General features: G+C 39.7%; 1 protein-coding gene across 1 annotated transcript in view; it reads left to right on the top strand.

Annotated features, from left to right (window-relative positions):
• Positions 1-19,410, top strand: part of CFAP54 (cilia and flagella associated protein 54) — a 330,907-nt gene that overhangs the window by 14,081 nt on the left and 297,416 nt on the right. The window contains exons 3-5 of the mRNA XM_055118311.1: positions 1,642-1,785; positions 6,815-6,986; positions 12,645-12,703. Coding sequence (XP_054974286.1) covers positions 1,642-1,785; positions 6,815-6,986; positions 12,645-12,703 — 375 coding nt within the window. The remainder of the gene's footprint in view (positions 1-1,641; positions 1,786-6,814; positions 6,987-12,644; positions 12,704-19,410) is intronic.

Here is a 19,410-nt window from a genome sequence, read left to right on the forward strand (position 1 = left end):
ATTCTTGGCTCTGCTCAGCAGGGCTAGGGGAACTGTAGGCTGTACGAGGGTCAAACCCAAGTGGACCAGGTGCAAGAAAAGCCCCTACCCCGCTGTACTATCCAGTCTGGAAAACTCTTGTTTTGAATCTAAATTTGAATTCATTGTATGAAGTAAGTTAAGATGGAAAGGATTCTGATTGAGTGAACAAATAGCAAACTCTATAGAAATAGAAACAAAACAGGGTTTGACATGGATGCCCCCCAGGGGCTACATACCAAACCAATCAACAGGCCCTTCATAGCCTGAAAGGATCTTTTTTTTTTCTTATTTCTGCATTTTCTGGACACATTTGTCAGTGGAGGATTGCAATTGACATACATAGAGACTTACTCATAATCCACTGCCCTGAAACTCTCCAAGTGTGCCGTGTGGGCAACAGAAATGAGCCATCTGATTATAATGCAAGCATCTGACAAGCACCCTGTAGGGCAGACATTTCTGATTTATCCCGATAAAGCTTTGCCTTGCACGCCGCCGACCTGGGTTCGATTCCTCCATCCCTCTCGAAGAGCCTGGCAAGCTACCGAGAGTATTCCAGTATCCCGCCTGGCAGAGCCTGGCAAACCACCTGTGGCGGATTGGATATGCTGAAAACAGTAACAACAAGTCTCACAATGGAAACGTTACTGGTACCCGCTCGAGCAAATCAATGAACAATGGGATGACAGTGATGAAGCTTTAGAGATCGTTGACAGACAAAAGAAAACAGGACACTCTTACCTGCATTTCTTCTGTCCCTTCTTTTCTACTCTTCTCCACCTTTACCATCACCTCTCCTTTCTTTTTCTCCTTCCTCCCTCCCCTTTCTTTCTCACTTCCTATTCTTTTATTTGCCTTTCCTTTTTCTCTTTCTTCTTCCCTCCCTCCTTTCCTTCCCTCCTTTCACTGGGGGCCACCTCTGGCTGTGGGGTTTTATTCATGGCAGTGCTGCGGTCTGCTGGGAGTGCACCATGGCAGTCCCGGGGAACAGCAGCGTGTGCACTCCAGCCCTTTGAGTTATCTCCAGCCATCCCCTGCCTCTTTCTCTCCTTCTCTGCTCCTTTTCTTCTCTCCTTTTTCTTCCTTTCTTTCTCCCTCCGTCATGCCTTCCCTCTTTCTGTTCTTTCTTTTACTCTTCCGTCTCATATTCCTCCTCTTCCCTCCTTTTTCTGCATCTTGTACTCTTCTATTTTCCTTTTTCTTTTTTCCCTTTTGGATAAAAGGGAAACGCTATCAGAGAAATGAGGTTGGTTAGGCAACTCTCCCACTCTCTGAGCAGGTGGGTTATCATGCTCTGGTTGTGTGGACTGTTTGGATTTTGTGTATCCAGATATTAACACACACAGTGCCCCAGGGAATAGTCTCCTCTTTGAGATCATGATGGTCTCATTTCAGAATAGCTGTGTTGAGAAAAGAGCAAGATGAAATAATACACATGAATTGCTTTGTGTAGTATCTGTTATCTGTATTTGGAAATGGTAGTGCAAGTAATAATGTAATGGTGATGGTAATAGTGGCAATAATCATAACATGGATGCTATTAAGAATAATTACCTAATTTTAATAATGATAAGCAAAATGATATTTGGAACTTTCATCAAGTCCTCATTTTTGTTTCAGGAATACAAATTGGCCCTTTTACAGTGCTATGGGAGATATCTTCAGCAGTTCAGTGCTGACTTTGATGAGAATAAAGCAGATGTGAATCAATTCAAGACTGTCTTTTTTCCAAAAGGCTTTGGAGACAAAACTGCTGCACAAACAGTAAGATGAAGTAGCCAAATATCTATAACTTATGGCGAGCTATACAGTCTGCTCTTTAGTTGACAGTTTCCGTCATTGCATTTACCTGTGTGCTATAAGGTGCTTAATAAATCTTTCCCATGCTAGATAAGAAAGTGCACTGATTAAAGTTTGTTAAGATTCTTTCTGAGTGTATCATTGTTATCATTTATCTGGAAGATAGTCATTAATAATGACGACTAGTATGAATGCTTTTTGTTTACAACATGTTTTGGAAAATGTTCTTGATCTTCAGAATAACAGTGCATTGAGTATTATTATTAAGCTTGTTTTTTAATAGAGAAAAAAAAGCTAATCATGCAGCTAATATAGTTTGTTAGGCTCTGGAGATCAAGTGATAGCTCTTTTAATACACAAATTTTATGTTTTTTTCCAGTATACCAGTATTATTGTTAATTTCTACCATTATTTCACTGGTTGAGCTGTCACCATGTATTATATGGATAGAAATGATCTCTTCTAAATATTTCCTGCGAATTATAATCTTGTAGCCTCCTTACAGTTCCTGAAAGGTAGATTCTATTAGAACTCTTACAGATGACGAAAGTGAGATTTATTAGAGATAAGAAAATAGACTCTATAAAGCAGTGGAGAGAGATGGTGTTTGAACTCTAATTAGTCTGACTCCAAGGTTATCATAACATGAAGATTACGCAAGGCTTCAGAATCAGGATCACTTGTATCACTTGAATCACTTGTTATCCCGTTGCTCATTGACTTACTCAAGCAGGTGCCAGTAATGTCTCCATTTATCCCTGTTGCGTGCTAGTGTAGTCCAATGGCGTCTGCTTGCTCCAGGAACATGAAGAGCCTCAAACCGTTTATTCAAGTCTTGATGAAGAAGTCTGACCATCTCTTAGGTGGGCAGCCAGGCATTCTTTTGATGTTCCGTGGAATCCAGTTGGTAATAGCTCTAGTCCAGCAGTTGTCTCAAAATTCCGTTCTGTGTCTGGCCCATCTGATTTTTGATGCCTTGGCAAACGAGACAGCGTCCCTGATTCTTGATTGTTGATGGAGGTTGAAACTCCAGATTCCCTCTCTTACTTGAGTGAAACATGATATTCCAAGCATAGCTCTTCTTGGAAGACCCAAATAGCACTCTCATCCTGTTTTCATAGGGCCCAGGTCTCTGAGGTGTATGTTAGTGCTGGAAGAATGATGTGCCTGGAGCCGGAGGTTCTTCGTCCTCTTAACAACTTATTGAAGGTGTTCCATGCCACTTTCTTCCTTCTGCACAGCTTAGGTGCCAGGTTGTTGGTCATGTTGAGTTCTTGACCTAGGTACACGTAACTGCTGCATTCGGAAAAGTTCATTCTGTTGAGAGCAAATGGAATGTCAGGAGCTAGTCCGTTTCTCATGAGCATTGTCTTTGTGAGATTCAGCTGCAGACTGACCTTTCCACACTCACGTTTGAAGTCGGCCAGCATTCGTGCTGCTTCATTAATGTTTGGTGTTATTAGAATGATGTCACCATACAGCATACAGTTTGATAAATAGGAGATTACTACATGTTTCATGTTTGGGGCACTTTGAATAGTTCCACTGACTGTAGCATAGATGTGAATGAGAATACTAAGACAAATCAGCTAGTACCTCATTGGAAAGAGAATAGTTAAAAGAAATGCTTAAGTGTTTGGTTTCTGGGCCACACCCAGCCGTGCTCAGGGCTTATTCCTGGCTTTGTGCTCAGGGATCACTCCTGAGCACTCAAGGGATCACTCAATTCTGGGGACTGAACTTGGGTCAGCTGTGTGCAAAGCAAACACCTTATCCTCTGTACTATCTCTTTGGCCCTGAGATGTTTGTATTCTTAAGGCCTCTTCAATAATCCCCCTTTCCTCCCCTCCCCGCCCCCCCGCTAGATCCCTATAGGTAGAGGTATTAGTCTTGAAATAAACAGGGACAAGATTAGAAGGGAAAACTAGAGGCAGAGGGTAAGAGGCCTTGAAACCTATGTAAGAATATGCCTGTAGAATTGTTATGATGGGACTCTAAAGGTATGAAGATTTGTTTTATTAGTAATATAATTTTTGTGTGTGTGTGTGTGGTTCCAAGGATCAAACCCAGTCCCTCACACAGTCAAGGCAAATGCTCTACTGCTGAGTGACATCCCAGCCCCAAGGTTTGGTTTCCTTTCACAAGCTAAGCTTCAGGTTCTGGCATGATGCTGGCATGCTCTAGTTCTCTACAAATACACATAAAATGAATTATAGAATAAATGGGCTGAAGATGTGACCTAGTAGTAACTTGACAGTGCAGAACTCTAATTCCTGGTTATCTTAGGAAGTTTTATTAGAGAAATAAGTTTTGGAATTAAATGCTTAAGGATCATAGTTAAAGTAGCAAGCAATTTAACTAGCAAACGAGTACTAGCAAAGTCCTGTGCAAAAATACCAAGACATATTACTGGAAGGGCCCAGAGGGGATTACTCAGACTCAACCATGAGGGACATGAGTTGGTGGGCAGGTAAAAGATTTTACCAAATAGGGGCCATAGATATAGTGCAGGGGTTTAAGGTGATTGCCTTTCATGTGGCCAATCCCTGTTCTGTCCTAGCATTGCTAGGAGTGATCCCTGAGCACAGAAATGGGAGTAAGCCCTAAAGGCTGTGACCCCAAAGCCTCCCCAAACAAAAAGAATTTATCAAATAATAAGACAAAGAGCAAAGTATTAACAATACAGAGTAAAAGTGTTTTAGTGTTGATTGGTCAGAGAGATGCAAAGGAGACCTCAGAGGAGGTCTCACAGGAGGCCAGCCCAGCACAGTCTTGGAGCCTTTTGTCTTTCTTAGGCATCCCCCAAGAGCCATTTGTGTCTGGAGGTTAGATAAGATACACAGTTGTTTTAACTTTGACGGTCAAGTAACCTTGGAACCTGGTGAAGTAGGTGGCAGTGATTGAGGGTGGGCAGTATAGGCAAGGACAGTACCAAGCAAACCAGGTCTGGAGTGTGAGTGCAGGAGGGAAGTGTATAGTGCAGAAAGTACAGAGCATTCTGGGCATGTTGAACTCATTGTTCCCACGAGACTGTTTCTACACAAACTGGGGCAAACAGTCCTGGGATGTTTCCCCCTGGGAGCCAAGTCAGACCACTTTGTTCCCGTGTATGTAGCCTCAAGGAGGCAGATGGAAAGATTGTTAAGAATTTGGTCTCTAGAATGAGCCTATCTGAATTCTACTTCCTAATTGTGTGGGACCTCAGAGAGATTTTGTAATTTCTTTGTACTTCAGTTTCCTCATCTGTACAACAAGTTAATAATAAGACCTATCTCACTGGGTTGTTCTCAGTTTGCAGGGATAATTAGAGAATAGGCCTTAACACTGAAAAAAAATGATACCTAATCTACTTTATAAAAAAGAGCACTTTGATGATAATAATAATTCTAACACATAGATACATTAATAAGTGTCTTCTGTGGTGTCAGTTTTGTGATGGCTAGAAGTAGTGTATTTCTAAGCATGAAGTCTCTGTGGTAGAGTTAGGCCCATTTGTATTAAGAGGAGTGTCAACTTTCAGAACTCTAATAATACTGGTAATTTTTTTAGCCAAAAATATCTTTTCTGAACCCCATGTCCATATATCCAGTTACATGATGAACATCTCCCATTTCAGTTGTGCTCCTTATGTTTCCTCCATAATTGCCTCTAGCTAGTCCCTCAAGCTGGAACCTATTCAGACAACATCCTCTCTTTACCTTCTTCCATCTAATTTTTTGGTCACTTAATACACTGACTTAGATAAGATTAAACCATTCTTTTCATGGCATCCTGGATCCTGGTATCCCTGGCCTAGCTCAGAGGCTTTGCTCTCTCCTGGTCTCCCTTGGTATAGCCCTACTCTCTGTTCTTCAATTTCTACGCTTTGGTGCTTTGGTCAGCATTAATGTCAGATATAGAAATGAAATCATTGTAATCCACTGCCCTTTGCCTTTTCCCCTGGAATGACAAGAAATGTGCTGTATTCTGACCATGGACCCCCGCTACATCTTTATTTCTTTTCCTTCTGTGGGCGAGTGCACACCCAGAAGTGCTCAGGGCTCTTTATGGCTTGCTTTGCACTCAGGAGTTGCTTTCTGCAGTGCTTAGGGGACCACGAGGCTCTGGGAATTGGATCTGGGCTTCTCGTGTGCCAATCCCGCTCTTTATTAGGCTACCTCTCTGCACCTAACCTCATTTCTGTAAGTTTCAATTTCCAACATCACCAAAGACATTTGACACAGTGACCATATGGTGAATTTAAGCATTTCTACAGAGCCTAGAGAGTATTTTTCTTTCTGTCTAGGGCAGGGATTTGTGTTCTTCATCTTTGAGAACTGGTTTAAGCAGATTATGTTAAACAGAGGTGCTGAATAAACATTTGATGAGTGCGCTGTATAATTGGTAACAGTTACATCTGAATTCATAGCACAAACATGACATTTAGTTGAGGATACAAAAGTTGATTCAGTTCTATATTCTTGGAAATAGAATATTTTCAACTTTTTGGGGAGAATTTTTGACTAAAGAAAGATCATGTTAATGCATCCTTGAAGAAACCTGCTTTATATGATTTCTATATCTATGTCTTAGTCCATAAGGGCTGAGTAACCAAAATCCCATTGACTGGATAGCTTAAACAACAAACATTTATTTCTCATAACTCTGAAGATCAAGATGGTAAAAGATTTGGTGTCTGATGATGCCCTGTTTTCTGGCTTATAAACGGCCACCTTCTTGCTATGTCCGTATATGGCTGGAGAGGTGAGGTAGCTCTGTGGGGTTTCTTCTACAAGGAGGGCACTAATCCCATATGAAATCCTATACTTCATTCTCACAATCGACACCTTCCATCAGGTTTGCACAGATAATTTTGGAGAGACACTAACTTTCAGGTTATAGCATTATCCTAATATATTTAATTATTTCCACTTGAAGTTTTTACAGCTTAAGAAGAGTTTTTCTAACGCGCACAAACTTTTATTTACATTCTCCTTTCCCCCATGTATTTCAGTTTCAAGCTTTAAGTGGCAAAAATATTTGCAGCTACCAGCTGGTCTGTGACAATGATGTAAACCTGCAGAACCAGGAGTCTGTGGCCCATTGTCTGCGGATCTTGTCCTCCCTTCGACTCCTCATGCAAGTGGCTCTTCCCCATGAGCACCTCTGCTGGATTGTTTTCAATGGTATTTACCTGTGTATTTTATTTCCCATCACAAATTTCAGAAAGTTATTTAAGTGCCAGGTTTTATTCTAGTTTGATTATTTTGTGATTTTTGTATGTTAATTTCATAAAGGAATGTTTTTATGGGGCTAGTTCTTAAAAAATATTTTAGTTTGTTCTCTTATGCAGTACATATCTTTTTAAAGCATACCTTTGGACTTTCTGCTTGTGGCACATTTCAGAGACTGTGAGCATATGTATTTCATGTATCTTAAAAGAGGGCACCACAGTTTGTACATACACAGAAATGGGGAGGATGAAAGGAACAGTGCAGGTTAGATTGATTTTAAATATCCACTTGTCGGTCCTCTTTTCAAATAGCTTGAGTGTGACTTTCTCTTTGTCAGCCTTCCCCTCCTATCTGTTTTTGAGGAGTTCAGAGAATGTGTGCATATGGATGTACATAATCTATTAATATATGTACATTTATGTGCATGTTATATAGATATGCATAGGTATAGTAATATATGTTTCATGAAAGGAATCTTTGCTATTAAAATATTGCATTTGTTTTTCTAGACTTTAAAGTTATAGTATGCTCAAAACCATCCTGTTCTCTGGATAATACATGTATTTTTCTTTCTTTTTTGGTGGGAGGGTGTCACATCCAGCAATACTCAGGGGTTATTCCTAACTCTGCACTCAGGAGTTAACTCCTGGCAGTGCTCAGAGGACCATATGGGATGCTGGGAATCAAATCCAGGTGAGCCGTATGCAAGACAAACACCCTATCTGCTGTACTATTGCTCTGGTCCCATATTTTTCTTCTTTGATGGGGACATGGAGCCTTACCCAGAAGTGCTCTAGAGCTACCCAGTTTTGTGCTTGGGGATCAATCCTAGCCACGCTCGGCGGACTCTGTGGTCCCAGTCATCGAACTTGGGCTTTCTGCATGTCTCCTCAGCCCATTGAGCTATCTTTCCAGAATTATTCTTTAATTATTTAAAAATTCCTTTTTCTTTCTTGGTGGAGAGGAGGCACACTGTTGTACTCAGGGTCACTCCTGGAGGTGCTCAGGAAATTGTGGTGTCAGGGATCAATCATAGGAACTGATATGAGGCATGTATGTCAGCCCCTTGAGCTAGCTCTCTGAGCCCTCAATAATATATTCCTTAATATAAAATCGTGGAGGCCACTACAATGAGTGGTACTGGGGAGTGGATGGGCATGTCAGGCCTGGGATAGAACATGTGAGATGCTTTACTACTTGAGCCACATCCTCTTCCCGTGGATAGTATATTCATAAAAGGAAAATAATGACAGCCTTTTCTAAATCTCAATAAAATGAGAATTAATGGAAATATGCATATATATTTATATAAATTAAATAAAGGAAAAGAAACATATTTTTATAACCATGATAACTAGAAGTATGATCCCTCATCTTGTTCCCTTTCCCTCTCCAAATAATTTCATGATATTTTGATTAAGATTAGACATTACATTTGTTGTCAGAGGTGAGGCTGGCCTTGAAAGAAATTTTCCAGTCCATGATTGTTAAGCTTTGGACCTGCTGACCCTTGTTCAATCCTAGCTTCTCATATAGTTCCTTGAGCACCACCAGGAGTCTTCCCTGCACACAGAGCTAGGAGTACACCCTGAACACCAAACACAACCAAACAAAAGACATCTGGTAGAAGTCGCATTGAGCATTTGTTTGGCGGCAAGTTGAGTTTCTCCCACAGGGAAATAATTTATAATAGGCCATACACTTATCATGCCATTTTTGCTTTTATATGAACTATATATTAGTGTGGTTTCTAAGTTTCTAAGTTATTTAGATGATTTGGTGTGCTATCACTGCAGCCCCTGATTTGGTTATTTTTTGAGGGTCTGCAAAAGCTAAAACATTTTCCCACACAAGTAATGGTAGTTGCTTCTTTGCCTTATTCCACTTTGATTTTTGTTTTGGGGACACGTGCAGTGGTTCTTAGGGCTTATCCTTGGCTCTGCACTCAGGGATCGCTCCTGGTGGAGCTTGGGGGGGCACCATATGAGGTGCTGGAGATCAAACCTGGTTGGTCGCACGCAAGGAAAGCTCCCTACTGTACTATCACTCCAGCCCTCCCTTATGCCATTTTGGCTTAGTAATTTATTTTTTATAAGAACATTACTTTTGGATGGGGAGGGATATATTTTAAAAAATAAATAATTTCAGTGTATTTTATATTCTCTCTTTGTGTGTTTTTCTTTACACATATGGCATTATGCTCTAGATTTTTCTGTTCCTACGCCATATTTTCTAATATGGCTTTAGAATTTATTCAGTTTATTTAAATCTAGTTTATTAAATCTGGCCACTGAATTGTATTTCTGATATGTAATAGCCTTTATTGATGAGTCTCTGGTTTGCTCTTGTTTAATTGTACAAATAATTCTGCAGTGAATATCCTTGCACATATCCTTTTATAAACCTGAGTGAGAGTTTGCTAGGGTCTGTACTCAGAAGAGGGATTTCTGTGCAATGGGAGGTACACATGCTTGATTTTACCAACTATGGTTCTTCTTTTAGGGAACTCATCTGGAACTTGAGTGCTAGGTTTTGTTGTAGGTGCTAAAGACATCCTTATGCAAAAACAATATGAACAATATGCAAAAACACTGCTCTTATGGTTACATTTTTCTCTAGGGAGATGATCAACAAAACTAACTGGTGTGCCAGTTGATGATGATTGCTTTGGAGAAGTGAATAGGGAGAGCATTTTAAAATAGAATGGTCAGAGAAGGTCTCATTGACAAGGCATAGGAGAAAAGATTTGAGGAGACTGGTAAATAATCTGGCTAATGGAGGAATAGCATTCTATTTTTTGAAATTTAATTTTATTTTTATGAAGTTCTTCACAATAATTAATTACATTTAATACTATACCACCTATTATATCTTCCCTACCACCATTATTTCAAATTTTCCCAGCCACCATTATATCTTCCCATCACCATTATTTCAAATTTTCCCAACCACCACCCAAGCCTGCCCAAATAGCAGGCCCTAAAATAATTTATTTTGTATTTCTTATTATGAATAATCCACTAAAAATGATCAAAAAAAGTTTCCTTAGAAGAAAGTGTGTGAAGATTGCTGAAACTCACCCTGAAGACATTGAGATTGTAGAAGAGATTACTAACATGTTGTTACAGGTTGAGCCTTACGATCGATTGCCTTCTATTTTACACACCATCTAATGTGGTGTGCTACTCCAAGTACATCAGTGGTGTAGAGTATGAGATGTCACTCCTGGAATTCTAAATTTTTAAATAGCGTGATACAGCTGGAGTTAAATTTTTAATTCAATGGTGACTTTGGAGTTCAGAAGCATCTCTCTAGCTTGTTGATCTCTCCCATGATTTTTTTGTGAGTGTCTGGATCATGGCTGTTAATGAGCTTATATGGTGTCAGAGGCAATTTGTGGGCATGGCTGCCAAGCTCCAGGGGGATGGTGGGAGGTCGCTCATTCCCTCTTCCATAAAAACCTGGACATTTCAGTCACAAAACCCACATACCTGAGTTTTTCAACAGGTTCACTCCTGAATGAGGCTCATTCCAAGCTGTGGGGATCACTCTCGAGCATGGCAGCAATTGGGTTCTGGAGGTTTTTGACTGTCTGGGTTCTGTTTGGACAGATGTTGGGCTCACTTGCTCCTCTCTAGGGTACCCCAGATGAGACTCAATCTGGCACAAGGTCTGGAGGCAGGAAGAGCATTCTAATCAGAAGATTATCAAATGCAAAGACCCCATAGATAAATATTTTTGGAATTCCAAAAGTGACTTGATCAGGTTTTCTATATCATCATTTGAAAAGTTGTTCTGTTTTGTATCACGCAGATGGTGCTTAGGGCTTATATCTAGCTCGGTGCTCATGAGTGAACCTTGGTAGTGCTCAGGAAACTGTATGTAGCGCCAGGTATCAAACTGGGGTCAGCTGCATGCACTACATTGTCAATTGATCTAAATACATCTGATCTTTTTGGTCATTAGTACTTTTGGTCATTAGTACATTAGCACTTACTATATTTTAATTGACTATTAAGTCCACAGACCCTTGGTTTTTTTGTGACATTCGTTCTAGGCTCTTTTATAAAATCAAACAGGGTGTATAGATAGATACATACTTTTCAACTAACCCAAACCCAGCAAGATTTAAGTTAGTGGCCATATTTGATGAAAAACAAATTTGGCAATATGACAATAAATTCATACTAGCTTAAGTTCTCTTGGGTCAAAACAAAAGAAACTCTTCACTTATGCTAGGTTAAGTTCTCTTGGCTCAAAACAAGAAAAGCTTTTGTAACTATCCTGTGATTATGAAAACTCATTCCACGTTCAAACTGTACCAACTACTTTTTTCTCTGTCAGGTTTATGCTGTAAGAATGTGTGACCATGCCAAGATTCTGAATATTCAGAGAAGGATTCAGTTAGTTAGAATGTACTGGGGCTGCAAAAATTAAAGTCAGTCACCTTTTTAAAGTACAAAGGGCCCTTGTCATTCTTGAGGGCAGCCTGCTGAGGTTTCTGAAATCCCGCAGTTCCTATTACTGGCATGTTTATACAAGTTCCTGGCTTATACCTAAATAACCTGTTTAGTGGAGAGGCCTGTGTTCATATTATTACTCAGTACTTAATTTTTTTTTTTCCACAAAGAAACACAGCGATACAACTACTTAGTTTAAAAGACCAAGGGCAGAGATCAACATAGAAAGTTGAGATAAGCATGGCTCCAGCTGTTACTAGCCAAATGGTTTCTTAACTGGTGGAACTCAATGTACAATAAATATTAACTGCACATCACGGGAGCAGTTATACTAAGAACGCATGCTGTGTCCTTGAATGCTGATGGACCTATTGCCTTCTCTGTGAAGTCCATGGTGCTAAAGTGTTCAGAGTTGTTTATATCATTGACATATAATTAATGTTTGTTTAGCTTTAGTAATGTGATGTATGTTCTGGGGCTGTTGCTGTTTTCTCAGATAGTTTTAAGGTTTAAACATGAACATAGAATTCATAATTGTTGAATTTTGATGGTTATAAATTTTATATCAGCCATTTTATAGAAAATATTTGCACTGCTTGTCATTATGCTTTTTCAGTAGGTTGCTTGTAAGGCAATAATGATGGGATAAATATTATACGAGACTGCATATAAGATATTGCAAATTAATCTAATGCAACCAATTATGCATTATGGTTTTTAAATTATTATGAGCTTCCTTGTTGGGCTTTGTGCCATGTTTATTAAATATGCATTTTCATCTTATTTGTAGATAAATCTTTAGTTTTCAGCTGTATGGAAAACATGGGAACTAATAATGTTTATATGAATTAGTAAAACCAGAGGACACATAAATTATGCTACATGAATATTCATCTGTTCAATTTCAACTTAAACTGTCTTCAAAATAAGGGCAAAAAATCCTGTGCCAATGTATGAAAATATGATCATATTAGTTCTTTTAATGCTAAAAACTATCAAATAATTATGATGAATATAACTTTCTAGTTTTTATTAGACTTTATAATGACATCATTTGTTTTGGTAACTTAAGATTTAAAATACAGAAATTAGAATATATAATGTTTATAACATGACTATAAAACATGTTAACAATATTTTTTCCATTTAGGTACTATTTACATTTACACAATTTGCAGAAAACTGATGGTCATAGGCCAGTCTGCCAAGGTATGAAAATTACTGACCAATATCTTCTCCATGTTTCTTTATTTTTTAAAGGACTTTTGTTAGCATTGAATGCTAAATAAAAAGAAGTTAAGAAATCACGACAAAATTAAGGACTGTGTAAGTATGGGTTGGAGCGATAGCACAGTGGTAGGGTGTTTGCATTGCACGTGGCTGACCCGGGTTCAATTCCTCCGCCCCTCTCGGAGAGCCCAGCAAACTACTGAGATTCTCTCGCCTGCATGGCAGAGTCTGGCAGGCTACCTGTGGTGTATTCGATATGCAAAAATAGTAACAACAAGTTTCACAATGGAGATGTTACTGGTGCCCGCTTGAGCAAATCGATGAACAATGGAACGACAGTTTAATGCAGTGCAAGTTTTACTTTAACATGATCTTATGAAAAAGTGGAGATAATAAAGTACAATTGACCCTTGAAAGTGTAAGGGTACTGACTACTCACTCATTTCCCCGTTTCTTGAAGTTGAAAATCTGTGCATAACTTTTGAGTCTCCTAAAACTGATCTGCTAAGCTGTTTTTGAGAGAAAGTCTTACCAGTTTAGTATTGGGTTTACTAACCTAAATAGTCAGTTAACACATATTTTGTATGTTATATAAATTATGTACTGTCATTATTATAATAAAGTTAGCTAAGAAAATAAACATAGTACTTATCTGTATCATAATTTTATATATTTATGACACATTATGTATCAGTACCATAAATTTACATGTTTGATAAGAAAATTCATGTATAAGTGGACCGATTTATTTTTAATTAATTTATTTTTAATTGAATCACTGTGAGGTAAACAGTTGTTCATGATTGGGTTTTAGTTACAGTGTTCCAACACCTGTTTCTTCACCAGAGTACATTTTCTACCACCAATGTTTCCAGTTTTCTTCCTGACAGTTTCCCCACCCCCACCCTGAGAGCCTGTCAGGCACTTTTCATTTCTCTCTCTCTCTCTCTCTCTCTCTCTCTCTCTCTCTCTCTCTCTCTCTCTCTCCTGGGCCTTATAGTTTGCACCACAGATTCTGAAAGTTATCATCCCTTTGTCTACTTTCAGCTTCTAGTTCCTAAGTGGACCCATTTCAAGGGTCAGTTGTATTAATGAAAAGAAGGAAACTTGCTAAAATTGGTAAATGTTCTCTAGTGACCCTGGGTCTCTCTTGCATTATGACCATAGTCATATCTTGCCAACTTGTTATCGAACCTCCATGTGATAAGTACTTCTCGTGGGAGAATGACCATTCCTCCTGGCTTAACCTGGAAAGTATTGGTTTGTGCCTGTTGTTCAGAAGTAATTAGACTAATGCCTGTTTTCACTCTGAAAAATAGCCCAGTTTTAAATGAGCAACTGTGGTTCCCCTATTTCTTGTCATATTCTGGAACTTGTACTTTAGTTTTCTTGGAAAGCTTGGATTTTACTTATGACCCACATGGTGGTTGGTCCATTAGTTAATGAAGAAAACACTTAAACTCTATTCAACTTACATGCTGGGCTTAGGGGATCTTATTATAATTATCTTAATTAAAAAAATATCGAGACCATAGTTAGTGTTGTTTAGGGGCAATCCCTGTCTTTGTGTTGAGAAGGAGGGGTTCATTCCTGGCAGTTCTCAGGGGACCATAAGGTGCTGGGAACAGAATCTAGAGCATCTCATATGAAAAGCATGAACTCTAGTTCTTTGAGATAGCTCCCTGGCCACGGGAACCTTATTTCAAGCAATGTTTTTCTGTTTTAGCTTTAGGAAGTGGCTTACATTTCTATTGACTCTGTGACAGGACTGCTAGTCTCTCATCTACAGGAGATGTAGTTTTCCTCTGTGTTCATTGTTCAGTCATTGAAATGTAGGCCAAGAAGGGAGAATATAGTCCCATAGAGACCATGTCATAATTTTTTGGGCACCTGAAACACTACTACTTTCTTCTTTATTCTGTCCAAAACCTTATCTGGATAGTCGAACACTCAGGAAAGATACTTTTCCTTATTTCCTCAAAACAAAGCCAAGTATCTTAAAAGTTGACAATAGTTAACAAAAATAGACACAAATGATAACATTCTGTGTTCTCTCTCTGTGTTCTCTCTCTCTTCAAATAAAAACCTGATTACTGACAGTGCCTTGAACATGCTTTGTGCCAGTTTCTTGAGTCTGAATTAAAATGAGTGGCAAAGACAATGGAAACAAAGAACTTGAGATCTGGTATTCAGTAGGAAACATGCCACTTGAGGGGGATCGGTGATAGGACAGGAAAGGGGCAACATTTATAGAAGCATTAAACTGGGAGGATGAGATGGTGCTATAAAGTGATAAAGTTTTATGTCTGAAACTGTATCAGCAACAGTACTGTAATCCACTGTGCAAAACCATATATAAATCAATGAGCAATGGGATGACAGTGATATATATATATATGTATACATATACATTTATATAAAGGGCCTTTTGTAGAATAGAACTGGTTGGAGCTAGCAAGTTGGGTCGGGAGCAGTGGACATTGGTGGAGGGATCAGTGTGGCAAAATTTTGTGCCTGAAACCTAATTATGAACAACTGTACTTTTATGGTGACTAAAACAAATAAATTTATAATTTTCTTTTTTTAAATGAGAGGTGAGACTGTCCCATGTAAAATGAAAATTTAGCCTATAGATGCGTCCAGTACATTTTATTAACATTGGTTTCCCAAGAATAATTTGCATATTTGTTGCACTTTCTGTAGCAACAGATACAGCTTCACAGACCTTTTTCATAGTTGGGTCTGATACAGCATTTGCCTGCCAAAATTTCGAAGGGAAGAGATATTTGTGCCAACAGTTAGCTGTTAGTGTTTGTACTTGTTAACACTAAGAGAATTTTAATTTAATGTGACAGTCATCTTAAATAATTTCTTATTTATACCCTATGTAAGACATTCTCTTCCCTCCATAGAACTTGGGTTTCTTTCTGGAAACAAGAAGGATAGTTCCATGGTCTTAGTAATGTGGGATGGGATGGCTTTGGTGGAATGACAGAAGCCATTTTGGAGTGTGGGTTGCTGTGCCATTAGCACTTCAGTATCTTCAGTATGCTATGCTTCAAGAAAATTAACAAGTTTTACTTGGAATTTTCAGTCTCAGCTGATGAGTTAATTCTTGAGTTTAGGCCATAGATGTGTCCATTTAATGGGGACAAATCCTTGGGGTTTTGACTATATCTAGGTCTCCTGGGTCTGAAGGATGCTAGTTCAGCTCTGCTCTGAAGTACACATTTGGCATAGCATAAATAGAAACAGAAACACACTCCTGAGATTCCTCTTGCTCTTACCCTGGAGTAACCTTAGCTTGCATTCCTATAGGATCTAGATATAATGGCTACCACTTTTTTTTTTCTGGCCAGGGGAGCACCCAGTGATGTTCAAGGGTTACTTCTGGTTCTGTACTTAGGGATCACATCAAACATTGCTCAGGGAACAATAACCCATGTTGGCCACATGCAACGCTGTGCCTTCCCCACTGTCTCTCTGGCTATGTTTGGCTACCACTTTTATTTTTGTTGAGTTCCTGCTGTGTGTTTGATATAGTATTGATTGATATGTATTGCACACAAAACAATATTGATGTTTCAAGGTGGATCCCACCTTTTTCATTACTATTTGTTGAGTGAATGCATCCCACCATGGTTATAAAGCCTCCATCTAATACTTAATTCATGTACCTCCTCTTTGAGAAAGTGCTATTACTGTCTCCATATGAAGAGGAAACTGAGACTAAGAAAGGTTCATTTTTCCCCATCAAAAAACGGGGAGATGAAATGAACAGAAACTCCTCAAAGAAGAAATTTCAGTGGCTAAAAGGCACATAAAAATGCTCTGCATCACTAGTCATCAGGAAGATGCAAAAACAGTGAGATGTCATCTCACATTACAGAGACTGGCACACATCCAAAGGAACAAGAGCTACGGGTGCTGGTGCAGATGTGGGGAGAACGGGACTCTCCTTCATTGTTGGTAGGAATGCAGACTGGTCCAGCCTTTTGGAAAACAGTATGGACATTTCTCAGAAAATTAGAAATTGAGCTTCCATATGACCCAGCAATACCACTTCTGGAAATATACCCTGGGGGCCCAAAAGCATATATAAGAAATACCATCTGCACCCTATATTCATTGTAGCACTATTCACAATAGCCAGAATCTGGAAATAACCGGGGTATCCGAGAACAGACAAATGGATCAAGAAACTATGACACATCTACACAGTGGAATACTACACAGCTGTTAGGAAATATGAAGTCATGAAATTTGCTTATAAATGGATAGACATGGAGAGTATCATGCTGAGTGAAATGAGTCAGGAGAGGGACAGATATAGAATGGCTTTATTCATTTTTGGTATATAAAAATATACAGTAGAAGATCAGGGAAAACAAGGGCTAGGAGGACTGGTCAGTGGTTGGAATCTGCCACAAGTGTGTGTGGGGTAGAGGGTGATAAGATAGAGAAGAGACCAGTATGACAATAATAGTTGAAAATGATCATGCTAGGCAAGATCTGAGTGGTAAAAGTAAATAAAGGGATATACACTGTGCAGTCACAAAATAAATAAGTGAGTGGGTTGGCAGTGGCAGTCTCTCTCACCCGCCATGTACATTTGGTGGCCATGAGCCGCTTCCCCACTCAGGCCTGCTGCCACTGCCAACCAAGGCAGGAAGGAGGGAACAGGGCTGCCAGGCTGCTTGGTGATCAGTTGTCATTTATTTCATTCTCCCTGCGTGCCTGTTCCAGTCTCACTAAGCGCCCCATTCCAGTCTCACACTCCCTCATTCCCTACTGTTCCTATCCCCCACGCTAGTCTCTGCGCTCCGTCTCACAGCCTTCTTGTGGCCAAACCTCCAAGCATTGCAGGTCGCAACTATACACAGGTCAGGTAGCACAATCAACATATAAAAGCCCTTCTTTCTGAGGGAAAATGAAGAACTTCTGCAGCCAGGAGATCCGCTCAAGGGTACATACCACCTAAGAGTGTGTTTCTCCTTCCCTTAGTCCAAGAACCATCTTAGATTTACTTCTAAATAATATTTCTCGTCATTTTGCATAGCCACAATAAGAGATATATTAAGCTTGTAGGGTGGCTCTTCTGGGGACATTTTGCGATCTCAGAGTACAGTGCTCAGGCAAGATTAGGCTTCCCTAACCCTAGCAGGGTCCTAATCCTGTTGTTACTCTTTGGATCATGACAAAATTGTCCATGACCGTGCTCTTAACTTATAGTTAAGTATTATGGCACTTGGCCTGGTCCATTTTGATGCCAGGGTAGCTCACAGCTTGCCCTGGGTCCATCCAGTCCTTTGTCAGGACCCTGCTTTTGGGGTGTTAGGAAGTAAGGGCAACTGAGGCTTAAGTCGAGGAAATAGATGCCTAGAAGTGAATATTATTCGGAGTCAATTAACTCCCAAGTTACAAAAGCATAATATTAACTGTCTTCCTGTGTCTAAACAAAAAGGATGTTGTTCCTTCTGCATAAACTATGCAGAAGGCCATAAGGGAAGGAGGAAAGCAATATATTTCACTTACAAGTACAAAATCAGAGATTTCTGAGGAATTTGACTTTACAAGGCATAGGTACCGCTTGGGGGGAAATTGGTGATTATCTGGTTGAGAAAGAGAGCACAGAGAAGTTGAGAATAAACATACAGAGGAATGGGAGTGCCTCACGAGCACTGTGAATGGGTGCAATTCAACAAACCCAAGCTTTCTGTGGCCATGGAGAAAAGACAAACCAATGTTATCCTGCATCACACGGTAACCTTTCAGTATCTGTATTGCAGACCACAATGCCCAAAGGAGGGGAAGAGGAAGGGAAGGGAGGAGAGGACAGGAGGGGGGAGAGAGAGGGTGGGGGAGAGAGAGAGACTTCTGCCATAGAGGCAGGGGGTGTGGTGGAGGGAAACTGAGGACACTGGTGCTAGGGAATGCACACTGGTTGAGGGATGGGTGTTGGAACACTAGCTTTGTGAGTCTATCTCACAGTGTTTCAATAAAAAAAATCTTGGGTGATAAAAAAAGAAAGATTCCATTTTTCTCACTGTCACATGTTGAGTTAGGGGTTTGCTGAAGCCGAGCCAGTGCTACACTGCCTCTCAGAACTATTAGAATAAGTGTGTTGGTTGACTAAACTCAATCCTGTCACCATCCAGCCTTTTTCATTTATCGGAAATGAAAGAGCTGTGTTAAAGTAGTTTATTAACCACTTTTGACATGAGTGTGTTTCCACAGACTGCCCAGGGACGCTGGGAATTCCTAGTTCCAGCTAGGAATACTTACTTCTGGGCCAAGGCAGGTCAGCAGATAGGCTTAGGAAAAGGAGAGAGGCCTGGTGTTTGGAGCCCGTTTCTCTGAAGAAAGAATGCTTTCCTTTAGGGCAAAATAATTTTTTCTGAGGCCTTTAGCACTCACCGAACATTAGAGACCATAGTAGAATCAATTCATTCTAAGAAAAGTTGATTCCTGTTTCATTTTACTATAAAACTGAAATAGTTTGTGGTTTAAATAATTACTGCCCAACTGTTTCACATACCATTACATAAACGTCACCTTCAGGATTTGAAATGCTTTTTCCCTGAGAAAGTAGCAGGTATAAATGATACAGCACTGCCATCCTGTGGCCGCGCTGATTAATTGTCTTTCCCCTTCCTAAGACTTCAGTCTTGTTGGCACTGGGCTCT

This window comes from Sorex araneus, chromosome 10 (genome assembly GCF_027595985.1).
Source record: "Sorex araneus isolate mSorAra2 chromosome 10, mSorAra2.pri, whole genome shotgun sequence".
In the NCBI taxonomy this organism is placed as follows: Eukaryota; Metazoa; Chordata; class Mammalia; order Eulipotyphla; family Soricidae; genus Sorex; species Sorex araneus.